This window comes from Lucilia cuprina, chromosome 4 (genome assembly GCF_022045245.1).
Source record: "Lucilia cuprina isolate Lc7/37 chromosome 4, ASM2204524v1, whole genome shotgun sequence".
Lineage (NCBI taxonomy): Eukaryota > Metazoa > Arthropoda > Insecta > Diptera > Calliphoridae > Lucilia > Lucilia cuprina.
This window is the reverse complement of record NC_060952.1, coordinates 93532189-93553418: the sequence shown is the minus strand read 5'-3', so window position 1 is coordinate 93553418 and position 21230 is coordinate 93532189. Positions and strand designations below refer to the sequence as shown.

The 21230-nt window shown below is 29.3% G+C and overlaps 2 protein-coding genes across 6 annotated transcripts in view; one reads left to right on the top strand and one right to left on the bottom strand.

Annotated features, from left to right (window-relative positions):
• Positions 1-20719, top strand: part of LOC111680170 (biotin--protein ligase) — a 24078-nt gene extending 3359 nt beyond the window's left edge. The window contains exons 5-14 of one of the 3 annotated variants that reach the window (XM_023441799.2): positions 1-151; positions 480-678; positions 5335-5483; positions 8354-8513; positions 10971-11177; positions 11242-11424; positions 11486-11635; positions 11745-11888; positions 19737-20065; positions 20132-20719. The exon at positions 1-151 is cut by the window's left edge and continues 891 nt beyond it. In XM_023441799.2, coding sequence (XP_023297567.2) covers positions 1-151; positions 480-678; positions 5335-5483; positions 8354-8513; positions 10971-11177; positions 11242-11424; positions 11486-11635; positions 11745-11888; positions 19737-20065; positions 20132-20309 — 1850 coding nt within the window. In that variant the 3' untranslated portion in view covers positions 20310-20719. The remainder of the gene's footprint in view (positions 152-479; positions 679-5334; positions 5484-8353; positions 8514-10970; positions 11178-11241; positions 11425-11485; positions 11636-11744; positions 11889-19736; positions 20066-20131) is intronic. The other 2 variants (XM_046950869.1, XM_023441798.2) reach the window with 2 other exon arrangements.
• LOC111680169 (kinase suppressor of Ras 2) lies at positions 13347-19116 on the bottom strand. Of its 3 annotated transcripts, none has more exons than XM_023441796.2 (2): positions 18276-19116; positions 13347-16870 (listed from the first exon to the last, which is right to left on the bottom strand). In XM_023441796.2, the coding sequence occupies exon 2, from the start codon at positions 16834-16836 to the stop codon at positions 13450-13452; it is 3387 nt and encodes a 1128-aa protein (XP_023297564.2). In that variant the 5' UTR covers positions 16837-16870; positions 18276-19116; the 3' UTR covers positions 13347-13449. The 3 variants fall into 3 exon arrangements, with proteins under 3 accessions (XP_023297564.2, XP_046806824.1, XP_023297565.2); XM_046950868.1 differs by having other exon boundaries at positions 13347-16872; positions 18279-19116; XM_023441797.2 differs by lacking the exon at positions 18276-19116 and adding an exon at positions 17853-18099.
• Positions 20720-21230: the final 511 nt, after the last annotated feature.

Sequence of the window (21230 nt, the reverse complement as noted above, 5' to 3'; positions counted from 1 at the left end):
CTGTAAAAGATAATGCCAAACGTCCCAGTTTAAAACGTCACAAAGACAGTTTAACCGAGTGCAAACCCCTTAATGTTTTAGTTTATGCCGAAACCTCAACGGCCAAAGAAAGTGCCGTAAACACTTTAAAAGAAATCTTAGCTGATAACACGTAAGTTTATTTGAAATACAATATTTAAATCATTTCTCATAACTGATAATGATCCAATTATATTATGACCTCCCTTTCCCATAACCATAAAAAAGTAATAAAACTTTTTTTATATTATTGTATATAAATGGAAAACTTTGAAATAAGAAATTTATATTTTTGGGTTTTTTTTATTGGTATTTGTTTGTTCTATTTGGAAATGGGTTGCACTTTTTTCTCTCTACTCTTTTTCTCGCTCACTTCATTGCGTTTATATTTTTGTTGTATGTTAAACTTTAAGCGTAATAAAACAATTGATGATATAATATCCTTGATTTTCTTTTTATAGTTATACCATTTATCCTTTAACTGCACAACAAGTTGAGCAAAAACATTGGCTAAATACCACTGCATTATTGGTCGTATGCGGCACAGTTCCCAATACAATTGGTGAACTGTTTGTCGACTATTTTCTGAGGGGTGGCAAAGTTTTATCATTGTGTTCTGATATCTTGCACTTTATATTGCCTACATATCGTACTGCTGAGGTAAGTTTTAGACATTTTCTTTTTGTTTTTTTTATTATTCATTTTTTTTTTTTTTGGTTAAATTTCAAAATTGTTGTTTTAAAATATGTGCATACTTGTAGGCTTTTTTTAATGCTTTTATTTAATGTTGTTTGGGGGGGGTGTATGAGTAATTATTAATATATCGTATTAAAGGGTACAGATATTGGGTACATTGTACAATATTTATCTTTGAGATCGAATGCAATCTAAAAATGTTATAATTGTTATTATGGAGTTGAAAAAAGTCATGACTAAAGTTTAAATTTAGCTCAAAAGAAGTCATGTTTATTTTACATTTTTCCAAAATTTTCCATTTTTCAAAAGTATTGTTTGCAAAAAACAGCTGTTCATTGTTTATGTTTTTGGGTGAAAAGTTGGCAATACTAACAAAGTTAAATGAGCTTAAATCTAAAACTGAGGGCAAGTATCTCTGATAAAGATAATCTTCATTCTTTGGTTAAAACTGGTTTAATATATGTTTCGTGTTTTTCAGTTATCAGTAAAGTTACATATTATCTTAGTTTAACTGAGTGTAATTGTGCAATTAAACTCAAGTTATAAGTGAGAAAACACAATTAACAAAAACAATAAAACAATGATTTCGGAAGAACAAAAACTTAATATTTTAAGTAAATTACAATTTTCTGATTTGTTTTGTTTTATTTATTATTGTTTTAAATGTTTATTTCACAGTTTTCCAAAATTTTCCATTTTACAAAAGTATTGTTTGCAAAAAACAGCTGTTCATTGTTTATGTTTTTGAGTGAAAAGTTGGCAATACTAACAAAGTTAACGGAGTTTAAAACTAAAACTGAAAAACACCAACATCGGTTAAAGTACGCCTAAATTTGTTCCGAGTTTAATCTAACAGCAAGTTAAGCCTAGTTTAACTGAAGAGTAAGAAATCCGGCCTAAATGTTCAAGATATACAGAAAGGTCAAACATCATTGTTCAAACCATGCATTCAGCTCGAGCGTTTGAGGGGGCGAGGGGCTGTAAATTTATTTTTTTTTTACTTATTTTCCTCTTTCCAGTTTCCTGATTATTGTTTGCAATTTAAAAATTTTATTATTTTATTATGAAGTTGAAAATGAGTCATGACTAAAGCTTAAATTGGCTTAAAAGGAGTCACTATAAATGATCACCGAGTACTAAAATGTTAAACATTATTGTTACCAGTCGTGGATTCAGCTTAAGCGTTTGAGGGGGACGAGGGGTTGTAAATATTATTTTTTTACTTATTTTCATTTTTCCAGTTTTCTAATTTTTATTTTTTGTATGAAAAACTTTCGGTTTGAGGGAGGCGGTGTTGAATATCCCCTTTCCCCCGTGGATCTGCACCTAATTGTTACCCAATAAACCATTTGCAAAATAGTTAATTTTTAGGTTTCTAATCATGATCAAATGATCAAATCATGAAATACAAATTCGATTGAATTTCATTTGGCATTTCAAATATCTAAAACGAAAAATTAATTTTTCCTCGAATAAAGTGAATTTTCGGAGACAAAGTGATTTTCAGTGCGAAAGCGATTTTTTGTGAAAGTGAAGTAAATTTTCAGTGAAAATGTGATTTTTGGGTGAAAAGATGAATTTTTGGTAAAAATGTGAATTGTGATAAAAATGTGAATTTTCGGTAAAAATGCAAATTTTCGGTGAAAAGGTGAATTTTTGGTAATATAGTGAATTTTCGATAAAATAGTGAGTTTTCGGTGAAATAGTAATTTTTTGGGGAAATTTTTAGTTTTTGAAAAAATGTGAATTTTCGATAAAAATTTTACTTTTTGATTAAAAAAGTGATATTGGTTGAAAATTTAATTTTTTAACAAAATTACTTTTTGTGAAAAATTGAATTTTTAAGTAAAAACTTAAAAAGGAAATTATCAGTAAAAATGTAATTTTTTTTGATGAAAATGTGATATTTTTGGTTAAAAATATGTTTGTTCGGTAAAAATGTGATTTTTAGACAAAAAGGTGAATTTTCAGTAAAAATAACATTTTTCGTTGAAAATGTGAGTTTTCGGTGAAATTGTGAATTATCGGTAAAAATGTGAATTTTATGTAAAAATGTGAATTTTCGGTGAAAATATGAATTTTTGGGTAACAAACATTTAGTGAAAAAGTGAATTTTTATTGAAAATTCGATTTTGGTAAAAGAAAAGTGATAAACATTTAAATTTTCGGTGAAATAACAAATTACAAAGTAAGCTTTCTAAGAAAAAGTGAATTTTGTGTAAAAAAATGTTTTTAGTAAAAAAAATGATTTTTGGGCGAAAATGTTTTCAGCGAAAAAGTAATTTTTTGATGAATGCAATTTTTCGATAAAATAATAAAAAATAATTTTTCTGTGATTTCTTACGAAAAAAAATTTCACTGAAAATTTAATTCAGTGCAAAATTTTTTCAAAGTTCGAATTACTTAAAAAAATTAAATTCAAATACCACATTAAAAATATTTAAAAAGTCTTAAGTATTTTCAAATAGTTTTTAAAATTTCTAAGTTCAAAATTAAAAAAGTTGAAGAAATCGACCTTATGGAAAACTAATACTATATTTTTTTGAATCCCCAATGGTACACAGATTATTTTAAACGTTTTAAAAAAATTTCGAACATAAGTTCTTATATAAGTTTAAAAAGCTAATATTTGAATACTAGAGTAAAAATACTTTAATATACATGAATATTTTGAAATTATATTCAAAATATTTCAAAAATATTGAAATTTTAAACAAAATTTTTATGTTTGAAATTCAACATTGGCCTTATAGACAAGTAAAAGTATATTTTTAAGAATCAGGATTAATCTAAAATTTTTTAGTTTCAAAAATAAATTCGAAATTTCAAACATTGCCTATAAACATGAAAAATATTCCGAGCATTACTTAAAAAGCTTATATTTAAATACTAGAATGAAAATATTAAAAAAAAATTGGAATTATTTTTAATTTTTTTATTAAAATACTTTGAAATTGATGAAAATTTTGAAATGTTAAACAAAATGTTTAGGTTTGACTTTATTAAAATTAACGAAAGTGACCTTATAGACAACAAAGACTAAATTTTTAAGAATCCTCATGATTTAGAAATTATTTAAAAAACGTAAATTTTTTTCGAAAATAAATTCAAACATTGCTAATAAACTACAAAAAAAACATTTCGAACATTGCATAAAAAGCTTATATTTAAATAAATTCGAAATTGAAAAAATGTACGAAATTGACCCAATAGACTATATATTTAAGAATCTTCAACACTTGAAGATTTATTTCAAAACCTACATTTTTCGAACATAAATGCGGACTTTTGAATATTGTTAATAAATATCAAAAAACATATCTTAAATTGCATAGTTTTATATTTGAATAAAAATACTTTAATATTCATAAAAAATTTTAAAATAATTTTCAAAATTTTTACAAATCATTTATAAAAATTTGAAATTTTAAACAAAATTGTTTGAAATTGAAAAAAAAAGAACGAAATTTATCGTATAGACAACTTAAAGTATATTTTTAAGAATACTTATAATTTTGAGATTATTTTTAAAAATTAAAAAAAAAATCGACATAAGTTCGAATTTTCGAACATTGTTATAAAAATACTTTAAAATTGATGAAAATTTTGAAACTAAAAAAGATATATATATTCGAAATTAAAAAAAGTACAAAATTGACCTTGTAGACAGCTGAAAAGTATATTTCTAAAATTATTATGATTTGGAACGAACATAAGTTCGAATTTTCGAACATTTCTTAAAAATATCAAAAAAATGCTCGAATACTAATATTAACATTTTGATTTTTTTTTTCGAAATTTTTTTAAATTATTTTCAAAATTTTTAAGTTCGAAATTGGAAATATTTAAATAAAAATCAGATAGCAGACAAACTATAATTTTTAGAGATAGTTTTTCTATTTCTAGATAGATTTTCTAATATTGCTTAAAAAACTTTGAATACTAAAATTAATATTTATGAAATTTTTGATTTTTTTTTTAAATTTTGGAATTACTTTCAAAATTTTGAAGTTCAAAATTTTAAATATTTTTAAAATTAGAAACAGAAAGCAGTCTAATTATTATTCTTAAGAAAAATCCTTGTTTTAGAGATAGTTTTAAGAGTTTTAAAACAGATTTCGGATAAGCAGTTGGAATTTTCGAAAAATTTTAAGTTTGAAATTAAAAAAAATAAAGAAATTGCATTTAAGGAAAACTGAAAACATATTTTCATTTATAATTTAGAGATTATTTTAAAAGTTTTAAAATTTTTTTCGAACTTAAGTTCGAATTTTCGAACATTGCTAAAAAATCGATTTTCTTGAGAAATTGATTTGAAATAATATTTTTCAAGTTACCCTATAATTTAAAGATTATTTTAAGACCTTTTTCGAACATAAGTTCGAAAGCTTTTGAAATATTTTTAGTAATTTTCTTATAGAGCCAATAATTATGAATAATATTTCATTATTGTTGGGTACTTTAAGGCCTTAAAATTTTCAAAACAAAATAATTAAATAGATATTGCAAATAATCCTAAAAGTATGCCCATTTAATTGTTAATAATTTTAAGAAAAAAACTTTATAATTTTCAATACTTTTTTTTAAAGAAATTTGTTTTTTTTTATAAAATTTCTTAAGGTACGTGAACATGAATTGGTGCAATTTTCATATGACAAATGGCAAAAAGTCAAAATGATGCATCATATATTCTGCTATCAACCCTCACCGGTTAAGAAAAACTTTTCCACCGACAGTGATGATTCGGCTTATACCAACAGTCGTAAACCGTAAGTAACAAAATTTTCATTTTTTTTTAAATTAAACTATTAGTTTATCCCTGAAAATAGTAGTTTTAATTGAATTAAAAAAAAAAAATATATATATGCAAAAAGAAAATATGTTTTACTAACAAATTGGTTGGTATGTAAATAACAAAATTGTGTGTCAAACTAAAATTGTTTTGTTAAATGTTTTTAATTAGTTTGATATTTTTATTTGAAATTTCTAAAATTTAACACAAATTTCTTTACACTAATCAAAATATAAATTCTTTAAGAAATGTCAAAAATCATAACAATAAACATATACGAAATTATTTCTTCCACTACATGCACCAACGCATGAATGGTTTGCAATTTTAATACAATACAAATACTTTACAATTTTTGAATAATTTTTTTTTAAGCCAGATTTATATATACTTTTTAAGCTTGTTTTTTTAAGTTATTAAATTTTATTAAAATTCATAAAGCTTTTTATTTTTCTTAAAAAAAAAGAAGTAATTACATAATTTCATTAATTTTCTTGAAAAACACACATATTTTTTTAATAAAATATTAAAATTTAACATAAATTTTTGTAATTTGTTTCGTTAGATATTTGCCTTATATACAGTGAATCAATTAAGTTTTTTGCCTATCAATTTTTATAAGAAAAAAGCTTTTTGTTTATAAAAAATGTGTTAAAAATCCGGTAAATTTAAAATTTTGAATTGAAAATTTTCATGTGAAATGTGAAAATCAAGAAAAAGTAATAAAATTCATTTTTATGTGCATTTGTTGTTGCATTCTTCACAAGAATTTGCGGTTCAAAAAAGTAATTTGCATTAAAAAAATTTCATATTTTTGTACATTGAATTTGACCGGGCCATGTACAAGCACTTTGCTGAAGTACTCGAGCTATCTAATCTGTGAACTCTGTTGATTCGGCAACAGCACCTAAAGACGTAACCGTAACCGAATCCATCAAATAAGTCGAAGACATTGTTCTTACCCCCAGGGGCACACTGTGGTAATTCTCATATGAACAAAGTATGCTCTGAACATATCTGGACAAGGAAGGAAAATTCAATGGTATCATTTGTATATGATACCTTTCATCCATCATCATACAACCCAGCACACATCTCATTCATACGACACATTCATTATTGGTAGGCGGGTGGTGTGAGGTCCGCCGTATCTCACATTCATCCCGTACCATATACAATAAATACCAACTCATTTCCAACGCTTAGTCCCACAGTCACTTCTCTGTGGGGTATCTGTTGTTTCGGCAACAGCACCGAACTTATCCCGAAATATTGACTTTAGCTTACATCAGTCTTTTAATCGCCACTTACTCTTCCCGCAAATTTGGGCTTAAAAAAAACACAGCCACTATGTCAATCCCGAAGAACCTCAAACAACTGACCAGCCATGACATAGTCCTGCGGGCAACTGGCCACCCGTAGTACCAGATTGTGCGGTGCTCTGGTCTGACCTCTGTCAATCTATGCAAGGTCTAAGCCAGGCAGTAGACTGTAACCAATTTTTTTAGTCCCGGCCAGACTAGAGGTATTGGTGAAGGCTTCACCAAGATAACATGCCCCCGGGGGGAACATTTGTCATATGTGTAATAGATGTCGTCCAACAATAGAACATTTCATAAATCGATCAAAAGAACGTGGAAACATCAAAAATTTACCATGGAGTGGTCGCCCCAAATCCTTGACTGAAATAGAGGAAAGACTATACTTAATGAAAACCGAGAAAAGCAATTACTATCTAAAGTGCTTAGAGCAAATAATATCCAAGATCGAGTGACAAGAAACAAAAAATACTAATTTCGGAAGTCAACAGACAGAAGGGATTATGATTTGCTAAGCATTTTGAATTTTGGAAATCTGTTATATTCAGTGACGAGAGCAAATACAACAACTATGGTTCAGATGGATGACGCATGATCTGATGGTGATGGTATGGGAATCAATGGAATTATGGATCACAAAGGTTATTTGGCCATCCTAAACTCCAGTACTGAAAATTGGGTCTAAAGCGAAACAACTTTTATTTTCAACAAGATAACGACCCAAAGCATACAGCTTTAGACATGACCTCAAAGCGCAGACCTCAACCCAATAAAAAAAATCGTTGGTTTATTTGGAGAAAAAAGTTAGGGAACATACCATTACATCAAAAACATAACTTAGCAAATACTACAGGAGGAATAGAACAAAATATCGGTTGAGAGGTGCCAAAAATTAGTGGAATCAATAAGAAGACTCCTGGAAGCTCTTTTGGCTAACAATGGTTACCATACAAAATATTAATTTTAAAAATTTTTATAAATATTTAAAAAAAATATTAATGTGGAATTGAAAATGCAAAATACTTTATTGACCCTTTACTTACTGATATTTATTGAAATATTTCCTGAATTAACATTGTGATATGATTTTTTTAATATATTTAATGAAATTATACTTATTCTACTTTTAAATTTGTTTTTATTCTAGTCTTTTCTTAATTTTTTTCTTCAAAATTTTCTAAAAGTAAAAAACATAATTGATTCACTGTATATCATTTTTCCTACTACCTTCATACATATGTATATTCTTTTATTTTATTTATATATATTTTTTTTAAACTACTACCATACGTTGTTACTTTGCTCGCTGGCTGTTGTGTTTTTCTCTAAATGTGTGTAAAACTAAACTTAAACAAAAACAAAATTAAAATGCAAATTAAAAAATAAAAAAATTGCGTACGTGTATGTATGTGCGAAATGTTTTTTCGTATATGTGGTACCTTTTCCAAACTATATATGTAAAAAAACAACAAAAATATAAAACAAAAACAAACAAAAAAAAACACACCAAAACATACACGACGCTTAGAGCTCTAGTGTGTCCACCAAGGTCCATTGAACTCAAGGATTTGAAAGGTGTTATGCATCAGCTAGATGTTAAAGTATTGGGCACCGAAGAAACCTGGAATACCCCTAGTCTTTTGCTAGCCAGTAATAAAAAGAGTGGTGGCACTGCTGTCTTCTCACAAGTAAGTTTTATAAAATATTTTTGAAACATGCTTTCTTATTTTCTAGTAATTTTTAAGCGTTTGTAATTTGTGTTTAATGACTTGAAAACCTATAATAAAAATAGGCCAATGTGTAATTTAAAATTTCTATTTAAATTTGAATTAATTGTTAAAAAATAATAACCCAACCCCTTATATTGTAACTGACATATGTTAGACATTAATCCAAAGTATTTACAGCCCTTTTTCTAATAAACTATTACCTTATAAATGGTGAAAATGTTCTATAGATTCGACTACAGTCTGGTCTACAGACTTGAGAATAAACTAAACTATGGGCCTGTTTGGAAATGCAACACTATGCTGCATCTGATGGTTATTTCTGATTTGTGACGACACAAATCAGCTGATGCTGATAAGTATTTTATGTAAACAAAAAAATTTGCGCTTTTTAGTATTTTCGAACGGATGATCATGCAAAATTGATAAGTTGTCAGGTCTGAGTTGGGGAACAACTCTCGCGTCATCGCGATTATTTCTTAAACGCGTTAAGGCTTATGTTTGTTGCCTGGCTTTCGACAGTTTTGCGTCTCACTCGCACTTACTTCATATAACTGTTCAAAATTATATGTTGCCTCCATTAACCTCGTGCTTTCGTATCACATCAAGTGAGGTTATGTTTTATTGGTGGAAACCATAGAATACTCAGACCTTTATACCCTGGTAGAGACCATTATAACTCAACTGTTTAAAACCTGGTGGAGACCATTAAACCTCAACTGTTTATACCCTGGTGGAGACCATTAAAACTCTTGAAATTTACTGGTGGAGTACCATTCAAAACTCGAATTTAACTTAAGTGTTTAAAGGTTTCCAGCTTCCTATATGAAGATATAGGTCGACTTGGAGAATTCCCTTAAAACCAACGTGGGACATCCTGGCTTTTTGCTTATGAGCTCGGCCATCAATTTAAATAATCCAAAAAAAAAAGTGGATAAGTTGATTTTAAGTTTATATTTTGATCTGGATGTTAGCAAAGACGAAATTAAATTATGCATTCAAGTAAATCAATTAATAAATAAATGTTAAATCCAGAAAACAAAAGAAATTAATAAAAATTTAAATACTTATTCAATGCATCAGCCATTTTCTTGATGCGTATTTGCCGTCCGTTTGCACATTAAATATTACAGTGATGCATTTTAGAACACACTAAATTTGGAGTGTTGTAAAGTGATGTATTTCCGAACGTGCTGCTCATCAAATGCAGCACTATAGCCTATATATCCGAGTCCTATAGACTCGACTGAAGTCTGCTCTTAAGACTCGAGTATAGTGTGGTGTATAGACTCGAGTATAGTCATTTAGAGTCTATAGACTAGACAATAGTTGAGTCTATATACCAGATTATATTATGGTCAATAGAATTGACTATAATCTGGTTAATAGACTTGACTATAGTCTGGTTTATAGTCTCAATTATTGTCTTGTCTATAGACTCGGCTATGACCTAATCTGTAGTGTTATGTATGGTCTATACTCTAGGCTGGTTTACAACCTATTCTATAGTCTAATCTGTTTTCCTAAAATATAGTTTGATATTTAATCTAGACCAGAGGCTAAGGTTTAGACTTTAGTCTGCACTATAGTTTGATCTATAATGGTCTTGACTATAATTTGGTCTATAGTATAGTCTATAGTATAGTCTAAAGTCTGATCTTTAGTATAGAATATAGTCTGATTTATAGTATTTACTATAGTCTGATCTATAGAAAGACTATAACCTAAACTATAGTATAGATTATAGTCTGATTTATATTCTATGTTATAGTCTGATCTATATTCTTATGCTATAGTCTGGTCATTGTCTAGATTGTAGTCTGATCTATAGTGTCGACTACAGTTTGATGTTTATTCTCGTCGACACCTTAAGCTATAGACTCGACTACAGTCTTGTGTCTTTTGTACGACTATAGTATTATTGGACCTATGATAGACCATAGCCTAATCTAAAATGTTTTCTGATATTATTGGACCTATGATAGACCATAGCCTAATCTAAAATCTCCACTGTAGTTTGGTTTTTAATCTGGACCATAACTTGGTCTACAGCGTAATTCGATTTGAAGGAAAGGGCTTTCGAAATCTAATGCATTTAAGATATAAATTCGAACATTTTTGTTTTCTAATCGAGTTACAGAGTAACTCCCCTGGTCAATGGTATCGAATATAGTACGCGTCCACAGTCTACATTGTTGACTATAGTTTGGTCTACAACCTCTACTATAGTCTAATCTAATTTACCGGCTGCATATTTATTGAGCACAAAAAGAGATTGTCGTTTATGCTGAAAAAGAAATAGAAGATTTTAAATAGAACAGAATTCCAAAACTGACTACTTAACAAAAATACTTATTTAATTTCTTAAAAAAAATCACAAATCCCAAAACTACCTTAATACCCATCATTTAATTACAGGTCCATTTGGAAATAAATCCCACAGAATTTGAAACGGATGAATCTAAATATTCTATACTCAAACAAAATGATAATATACGTCATGAAATCTTTGCTGATTTACTAAAAAATCACTTAACTTTAAGTGTGCAAGGAAAAACGACAACAGAAAATGGTGCAGGACCTAAATTGATATTTAAAAATGCCTACTTTTTGGGTAGACATGAGGTAAATTACTCTTAAAACTATTTTTTATAAAATTTAACATTTAAATTATTTATTTTTATAATAGGCGAAATTTGAGTTATTGGAAAAACTAAAGTCCAGTGTTGATGCTGATAATATTTTAACAACACCCAAATTAACGATGAAATTCTGTGGTCCAGATGATAAACTACCAAAAGTCAATTCGAATATTTTACCCATATTAATACATTCCTGTCCCGAAGATTTTTCTACAGTGGACTATTTTGAGGTAGGATTTTTTCACAATTTAAGTATGTTGTCGAAAATGATGATAATGTCCTTTTTTCCAGAATCTTAAAACTGCTTATGTTGGCCGTTTAGTTATATATGCTCCCATTGTGAATAGTTCTCAGCATGTTATTTCGGATTTGGAATTAACTAATGGCATTGTGGTTATACCACGTCAACAAACTGATGGCATGGGGCGTAGTAATAATCAGGTTTGTACTTTTATTTTTAAATTTTTATAACAATCTACTTTGTATATAATTAACTAATTAAGTTAGTATTATTTATTAACTATTTGGTATTTTTTGTGGCTATTTTTAGTGGCTTAGTCCTTTGGGTTGTGCTATGTTTTCTATACAACTTCATATAAACCTTGATACACCATTGGGTCAACGTTTACCTTTAATACAACATATATTGGGTGTTGCTATGATCAATTCTTTAAAAAATCATCCTTTATATAAGGTAAGTGATTGTTTTCTATAATTTTATATATCAAATAAAAATATATAAGTTAGGTTTGTGTCGATTATGATCTGGCCTATGGTATTGACGGTTTGTTATTTTACTCCATTGTGTATTCATTCTATCGATTATAATCTATATATAATCTGAAATATATAATCTACACTATAGGCTGATCTTTATTGTTGTTTATAGTTAATATAGTCTGATCTATAGATTAGACTGTAGTCTAGACCATATTCTATAGTCTAGAATATATTTTGATTTATATTCTAGGCTTTAGTTGTTCTATAGACAAAACTATAGTTTGGTATATAGTCTGGTATTTAATCTATAGCCTGTTATATTGTTAAGAATATGTCCAGATTTTTAATCTAGACTATATATTCTTGATTAGACTACAGTCTAGACCATGTTCTATAGTCTAGAATATATTTTGATTTATATTCCAGTCTTTATTTTGGTCTATAGTCTGGTATATAGTCTAGACTATAGCCTGATCTATAGTTAAGACTATAGTTAGGTTTTTAATCTATACTATATTCTAGTCTTCATATATAGTCTTGAATATTGTTTGATCTATTGTCTTTACTATATTTTGGTCTATACATAATCGCGACTATAATCTGGTGTATAGTCTCCACTATAGCCTAAAGTCCCCACTGGACTATATCTTGGGCCACAGCGTATTTCGATTCGAAAGGAAGGGCTTTCGAAATCTGATGTATTTAAGATATAAATTCGAACATTTTTGTTTTATGGTATCGACTATAGTACGATCTACAGTCTACATTATCGACTATAGTTTGGTATCGACTATAGTACGATCCACAGTCTACATTATCGACTATAGTTTGGTCTACAACCTCTACTATAATCTGATCTAATTAACAGGCTGCATATTTATTGAGCACAAAAAGAGATTGTCGTTTTTGCTGAAAAAGAAGTAGTAGATTTTAAATATTTTCTTTTATTTTTTTTTATTATTTTATAATGTCATATTTTTTGTTTTTGTATTTTTATTTAATTTTTAATGTATTTTTGTTTGTTAAATTTACTTTTGCTTACATTATTGAAATGTAATTAGAAGTTTTTTTAAGAGTTTTGTATTTTTTTTTTAATTTCTGTCTTTTCACTTAAATTTAAACATTTTATTTTATGGTTTACTTAAAGCATATGTATGATTTTTTTTAAATATTTTATTATTTTATAATTTATATATTTTTATATTTATTACTCAACTCAATATTTACAATCAGTGTACTTGTTTTATCGCTCATTTTTTTTGTTTGTTTTGCTAAAAAAGAACTACAATAATTTATATGATTTTTTTTTCATTTCACTTGCGAAATCATTAAAGGAATGCTTTTTGTTAAGAAAAAAAGTCCTTTTTGTTAGGCGAATGGGTATTTCTTTATAGTAGTTACATATTGTATGTTGTATTTTGTCGTATGTGTGTATTTTTATTGTTATTTACATTAATTTGAAAAGAAAATTTAACATTCTTAAGTTGTATATTACAGTTTTATATATTCTTAATGTTGAGGCTTTAATTTCAAATTTAAAATATAGCTTCAGCAGATCTAGACAATTGTATGGGATGTGAGGGTGAGCGAGCCAAACGCTTTTTAGGTAATCTCTCAAATAATGTTAATAGCTTGGGAAAATCAGGTCTATCTTCAACCGTATAACGCCAACATAACATTAATATATCCTTAACATCACGCGAGGTTTGTAAATTTGCCAATGTTTGTTTCATGCCACGACCAACTTGCCATATAATCGATTCGGGTGGTTGGGCTCTAAAGGGAAATTCACCACACAGCAGTTCATACCAAACGGTACCGAATGAATAAACATCGGAAGCTTTGGAAAATGGTAAAATCTCATCGGAAGGTTTGCGTGGCATAAGACAACGCATTAACTCAGGCGCCAGATAGCATAGCCAACCAGTGGGTACACCCAAACCTTTATCACAGTACAGCAGTTTTGTGGAACTAAACAAACCAAAATCGGTTATTATAACTTTGCCATTTTCCAAAAATATATTCTTTGTCCGCAAATCTTTGTGTGTAATACCACGAGCATGCAAATAACCCATACCCTGGGTGATCTGCTGCGCTATTAGGGTGGTCTTATTAATGACAAATTTCTCACGCCTGCTGTGGATATGGGTGTAGAGTGTGTTACCTTTGCAAAGCGATGTAACTATGGCCAAGTAGGGAGGATTCATGCAAGCACCCATAAATAGAACCAAATTTTCATGACGTGTCTTCTTAAAGTTGGCCACCTCCAGCTTAAAAGCCTCCAACATGTGTTCATCATCGAGATAGTCTTCCTTGAGTAGTTTAACAGCCACCGAACCATGCCAGAGAGCACGATGTACTGTACCAAATCTACCCTGTCCTATTTTTTCCAACATTTGTAAATCACCATAGGGAATATCCCACTCTTTTAGTGAAAGAGAATTTTGTCTAGGCCAATTGCCGGAATCACCATCTTCTGTAGAGTCCAAACGTACGGGTGTGCGATCTGAATCAGTTGAAGCCGATGTGCTGCCCGATAATGATACCGTTTTGTCACTATCGTTCGATTTATGAGTATCGGAAAGTTCGGCAAAATTGTCTCTTTTATCTACTCCAGCTGAACTGAGTTTCCTTTGAAAAAATGTGGCCGGACCAACATTTACAATACTATTGCTGGAGTGATTGGTGAGAGTCGACGATGTGGAGGTGGTAAAATTGTTGGTGTTAGCAACATTAATACTATTATTGGAAGAGTTGGTGTTAGAATGATGATGATGGTGGTGGTGCTGGTGTTGATGATGGTGATGAGTATTTGTATTGTTTGAAGCTGATGTTAAAGCCTCATGACTATTGTTGCGCGACTTGTGTGATTCGGAAAATTCGTGATTTGGTGATGTGTTATTGGCATTTTGTGCCGACAATATAGTTTCTGTGGTAGCACCTGAAGGATTGTTGCAATTCGAGGTGATGGTAACATCGGGAAAATTAAATTGACTTGCATTCTTATGCGAGGAAGGGGTGGACAACATATTGGAGCTGGTACTCGAACCACCGGCTGATGAGCTCATTATAGTGGTGGCCTGCATATCGCCCGAAGAATGTTGATGTTGCATATTAAAAAGGGCTGGACTTGAAGGACTAGAACTGTTGCAACTAGAACCGGGCGAACTGCTGTCATGCATTCCCACATTGGAACTGGCGGTAGAGGGATGTTTTTTGTGACGGCTGGAAGGTAAACCTTTGCGACCCTTACCTAGCGTGCCATGACCCTGATTTGGTGACTGATTATTAAGAGTAGGGGGAGTAATTTGCGAAGGATAAACTGCATCTTTAATGGCCTGCTTGAATTCATCTATAAATTCTGGTGGTAAACAGCAAGAGTTGGGTACGTATGGCTCACAGGCCTTGTGACAGCGATATTTACATTCCTTACATTTACGGCCAATAAACATGGGCTTCTGACAGAGATCACATGTTGCCATTTTAACTAGCGTTACAAAGCGATGAGCTATATTATGGCTCATGCTTAAATTTACTATGGGCGTTAGGGGAGACAGGGGTACCTGTAGACTATTGTTGTTACTGCTATTGTTGGAGGTTTCCATTAGAATATCCGAACTGGCAGACGAATGGCTATCGGGACTAGGATCTGTGTTGAGACGAGAGCGAGATAGACCGCCACCACTACCAGCACCACCACCTCCAGCATTATTTGCCATTAAAGACGGTGAATCTTGTGAATGCGACTCATTTGATTTGGATTTTGATAATGGTATGGGTATATGATCTTGCTGCTGATAACCACTACCTCCGCTGTTATGGGTAGGTGTTAAAGGTTGTGTACCTTGAAGAGCGGTGGCATGTTTTATCATAGGTGGTGGGGTACCAGCTATTTTACCCTTTTGCGGTGTGCCATTCAAACTACTACCGCCGCCCAAATTGCTGAAACTAGTAGAGGTTGAGGTGGGTGTAAAAGGTGAGTGTGGTGGTGATGGTGTTAGTGTTAAAGTCAAAGCTGATACAGAATTATCCTCGCCCGAATTATTCATCGTAGTAGAGGAGGACTTACAGCTTTGGTTGTCATTAGAGGGAGATTGTCTATTTGTTAGTGGTTGCTGCTGTTTGGCTTGTTTCATATTACGATGAGATCGGGGTGAAGCGGTCACTCCTATATTACCCACACTGCCACGATGATGTCGATCCCATGAATCCCAAAACAATTGTTCTATTAATTGCTCTTTAGTTTCTCTATTAATCACGGACTGTGCTGTTGTGGATGTGTTATTCTTATCACCTTCTCCTGTTAATGTTGCGGGCTGTAAACTTTCATTGGGTTTTGTTAAAATGTCTTTACATTTACGTAAATTTTGCATGGCCTTTGTCAAACGTCTTATTTCCTCCTCTCTATAAGTTGGATTGTTTTGCAAGAGTTCTCTTAATTCCTGCTCACTCAATTCCAGAATTTGTTCCAACGTTGATAAGCGTGTTAGGCAAACATTTAACGAGTCCTGACTTAAACCCACTACCCTTAGCCATTGCCTTAGCTCATTACTCGAACTATGAGGCAAACCACTGGCCGGTATACGTTCATTTAGTCTACCTTTGGTTAGCAGTAATTCTGAAAACATACGCAATAATTTGGTCTCCAATGAACGTATTTCCCTTTGCGTTAACGTAGTTGTGGTTACACATTGGGTGCGCAAACCCTCTAAACGATTGGCCGAACAATCAATCATGTCCTGTATGACATCCAAATCATTGGCCGGTAGCGATGATGTCGACGCTGAGTGAGAACTAGGCTGAGGACTACGCACCGGTGTGGAGTGGCTAGAGGCCGAATGTTGTGGCGGCATAGCAGAATGTTGATGCTGTTGTATGGGTGTCATCATTGTCTTAGTGGGAGTTGTTGTGACACTGCTCATTTTGGGGAGGGAGGATTGTTTTATTTGTTTTTTACTGAAGCGAAAAAGAAAAATAAAAAATTAATTAGTTAAAAAGAATAATTGTACATTCTGTAAATGTTTATTTACGTTAATGCCTATTTGAGTTGTAAAGCTGAATTTCTTAAAAATGTTGCCATTATGCATTATGCTTATTAGGTACGTTTCTTTTGTTATTAACTACCAATGAATCATGAATATCTTTTTATATAAAGTAATTGTTAAGATTTGTATGAAATTTTATTTAAAATTCATAATGAACAATATTAGGTTGTTGTTGTTATTTCCTTTTTTCTTAATTGATGAAAATTGTTTAATATTCTTCTAAGGGAATTTAACTAACTAAGTGATGAAAAGTTAAATTTATAATCTTCAAAATGGTTACAAAGTTTAATATTTAGTTCTTTGCTGTACGCAAATATCCTACTCTATTCTTTAGTATTCCCTTGTTCCTTTTTAGATAGATAGCTAGATAGCTAGATAGATAGATAGATAGATAGTTAGATAGATAGATAGATAGATAGATAGATAGATAGATAGATAGATAGATAGATAGATAGATAGATAGATAGATAGATATATAGATAGATAGATAGATAGATAGATAGATAGATAGATAGATAGATAGATAGATAGATAGATAGATAGATAGACAGATAGATAGATAGATAGATAGATAGATAGATAGATAGATAGATAGATAGATAGATAGATAGACAGATAGATATATATATATAGATAGATAGATAGATAGATAGATAGATAGATAGATAGATAGACAGACAGATAGATAGATAGATAGATAGATAGATAGATAGATAGATAGATAAATAAATAGACAGATAGATAGACAGATAGATAGATAGATAGATAGATAAATAGATAGATAGATAGATAGATAGATAGATAGATAGATAGATAGATAGATAGGTAGATAGACAAAAACATTAATTTTACATATTAATTTAACTTCAAAACTAAAAGTAGTTTATTTTTACCTTTAATCTTTGGAATACATTTCCCAAAACAATAAAATATTCTAATTAAACAGCTAGTAGTATAAGAACTTTTCAAAAAACGAGGGCACAAATAAACGCCAGCACAGAAAACAACATTAGATAAGAAAATAAAATGTTTCACCCACAATATATATAGTTTATCATGATGACGAATAAATACAACTATATTTAACAATTTATTCATACAAGTGTAATACTAAAACTTTTTTTGCGAAAAACTTTTATAGATTCTAAAAAAAAAACAAAACATTTGCAAAAAGTCAATACAAAAGTCTGGTAGATATTGATTTTTTTGTTTTGTATGTTTACGAAGTTGCAAACGAAGAACAGGCAATAATGTATGAAAACTTTATACATAAATATTTTTTGTCTTTTATAAAAAATAAAATACTAAATAACTACCTTTTTTATTTAAAACATAAATTCCATTTAAAATTGTTTAATTCTAGTTTCAAAAACAGAAAACTTCTTTAATTTCTGTTTTGTTGTTATTTTTAACTCGTACAAGACTTTGTTTTTGTTGGCTCAGCCGTAAAAAGTCTTGTTGTTATTAGTTATTTTTTTGAAATACAGTGCGGCAGCAGCAGCAAACAACAGGGCATTAGTTAATAGATTGTTTGGTTTAATGGGGTGGTGTTGGAGGAGTTTTTATTTTTTCTAAAACTCCTCTTCTAACAATATTATTACATTATTTATACTTAATTTTATGTTAAATTTTTCCTTATATCTTTTACATTTGTTAAACAACCTTTTTATTTATTTTATATTTAATTATGTGTAACAATAATAAAACTTGTTACTCCGTTTTTTTCGTTTATTTACTTTTTTATTGCTTTAAACAAATTTCGTTAATATATTCTTTCGTTTTCACACTCTACCAACAACAACAACAAATTGGGCTGCAAATTTTTTTCCTTCAAAAAAAAATTTGGAATCAATTCTTTTTTTTCTTGTAGAGGGTCTTGTGTGTGAAAAAAATCTTTTTTTTATTCTTTGCTTTGCGCCTACTTTCGCTGTGATATCTTGACAAAAAATTTTTTCTTTTGTGTATTTTTCCTCTTTTAATATCGATTTATTTCATTGATGTTATGTTTTTTTAATGGATTTTCTTTACAATTTTTGTGTATTTACATATTTTTTTATTTATGTTATTTGTTTTATATCTTTTTATTTAAATAATTTCACAGCACAAATAAAAGTAAAATTTTTCTTCTCAATTTGCACAAAGCAACGAGTCGTTTGTTGGAGCAACGAATACGAGTATACAGGGCTGTTGCGAAATGTAACGAATTGTGAAGGGTGACAGCTGGTTAGAAGAGTTGTATTTAATATGTCATATGTCATGTGAAATGGGGATAATGTTTTTGATTATAATTGCAACCGCTGGCGTTAAGCGACTTCGTTTAGAATAAAAAAATAATATTTTGTTGAATCGCTACAACACAAAAAGAAATAATTTTAGAGAGCGATTTATTTGGCAGCGATTTTGCCAGATAAAAGAAGAATTGTGGCTGTGGTCTTTATTGTAATCTTTCTTTAAAGAAAGCTAAAATGTAAACATTTTTTTGAGCACTACGCAAATTATAAAGGTTTTGCCCCTTATTCATAAATGCTTAATAAAGCTATTGATGGTTTATTGCAGGAATTTTGTATGGAAAACCTAAAATATTCAAATTATAGCACATCAAGAATATATGCAAAACAATTTGATTTTTATAAAAATCTATACGAACTTCATAAACGGATGAAATTTTATTCTAATAGTTATACTTTTTAAAATTGAAGAAGTTAAATATTAAATGTGTTTATATATATATATTAATAAGATATTAAAAAACCATTGCTTTTTATTTTCCTTTTTAGGTCCTTAATCTCGGTCTAAAATGGCCCAACGATGCCTATGCTAATGGCATTAATAAAATTGGTGGACTTGTCGTCAAGACAACATTAATGGGTACAAATGCTATAGTAAATATAGGTTGTGCCATTAATTTAGATAATCGTAAACCCACAATATGCCTCAATGATATGATACGTGATTACAATAGTGCAAATCAACAAAAATTACCCTCAATAAAATATGAAATGCTATTGGCTTTGATGTTTAATGAAATTGAACGTTTAATAGAATTAGTACAAACTGGTGAATTTGAAACATTTTATCAATTATATTATGATTTATGGTTGCATAGGTAAGTAAGAAGGGATTTTTTTTAAATAAAACAAATTTCAATTTATTTATTTTTTTTCTACAACAGCAATCAATCTATTACAATTTGCGATAAAGATGGTGCAAAAAAAGAGGCTAAAGTTATTGGTATAGATGAATATGGTTATTTAAAAGTTCAATTAACAAATGGTGCCGTTGAAGTAGTACAACCGGATGGTAATAGTTTTGATATGTTAAAAGGTTTAATTATACCAAAATTCTATTAAGTTAAAAAAAGATTTAAAGAAACTAATATTAACATATTTATGCATTTAAGTGATTCGTATTTAACAATTTAATTAGATTAAAAGTTCAAGAAATGAAAAAATACACTTATTATATATTGGGAATTTATATAATCAAAAAAATAATTTGCCATTTATTTAAAAAAATACTTAATGATATTTAAATGCCTAAATATATCAAATATATATAACGTATTCCTATTAGTCAGTGTAGTTATTAAAATTTTTTAGCTTTTTTCAAATTTTTTCCTAAAAACGAAATATTTATAACATTTCCAATAACTCTAGTCATTTCTTATTATTGTTAAAATTAAAAAAAAGACTCGTAATATTTTATGTCTTCTATAAGTGTTTTTTTTCGAAATTATTTGAAAAAAATTTATTGTTCTTGTTAAAAAAAAAATATTTAAATAAATATAAAAAAATAAATATTTGTTGCGGAATTGTAAAAGTAATTAAGAAAATTATAAATCCAAAAAATTTAAATTTTATTTTTTATTTTTTTACTAAAGATAATTTGGTTTGAGAAAGTGTAAGTACGAATAACAGTTTTTTATAAAATTTTATTTATAACAGTTTAACAAATTTATTTGTCAAAAATTTACAGTTATTTACATTTACAGTGATGTATAGATCACTGTAAAACTGTCTTTGCAATAGTTATACTATTAAAGACATTTTTTTTCGGTATAACAGATTTTTTAGAGACAACATTAGTACAAAAGTTTTATCAGAGCGTCTTCTTAGTATAACACTTTTTTCTATAGAAATTATTGAAACAGTTAAAAAATATATTTATTATAACAATTTTTTACAGAATTTTTCATTGAACACTATTTTCAGTATAACAGTTTTTAGATAAAACAATTTTTAACAGTGTATATGTAAAATTGAAACTGGCAA

Excerpts from the sequence above, each read along its gene's own strand:
- LOC111680169 (XM_023441796.2), bottom strand. The coding sequence starts at position 16,836 with ATGAGCAGTGTCACAACAACTCCCACTAAGACAATGATGACACCCATA.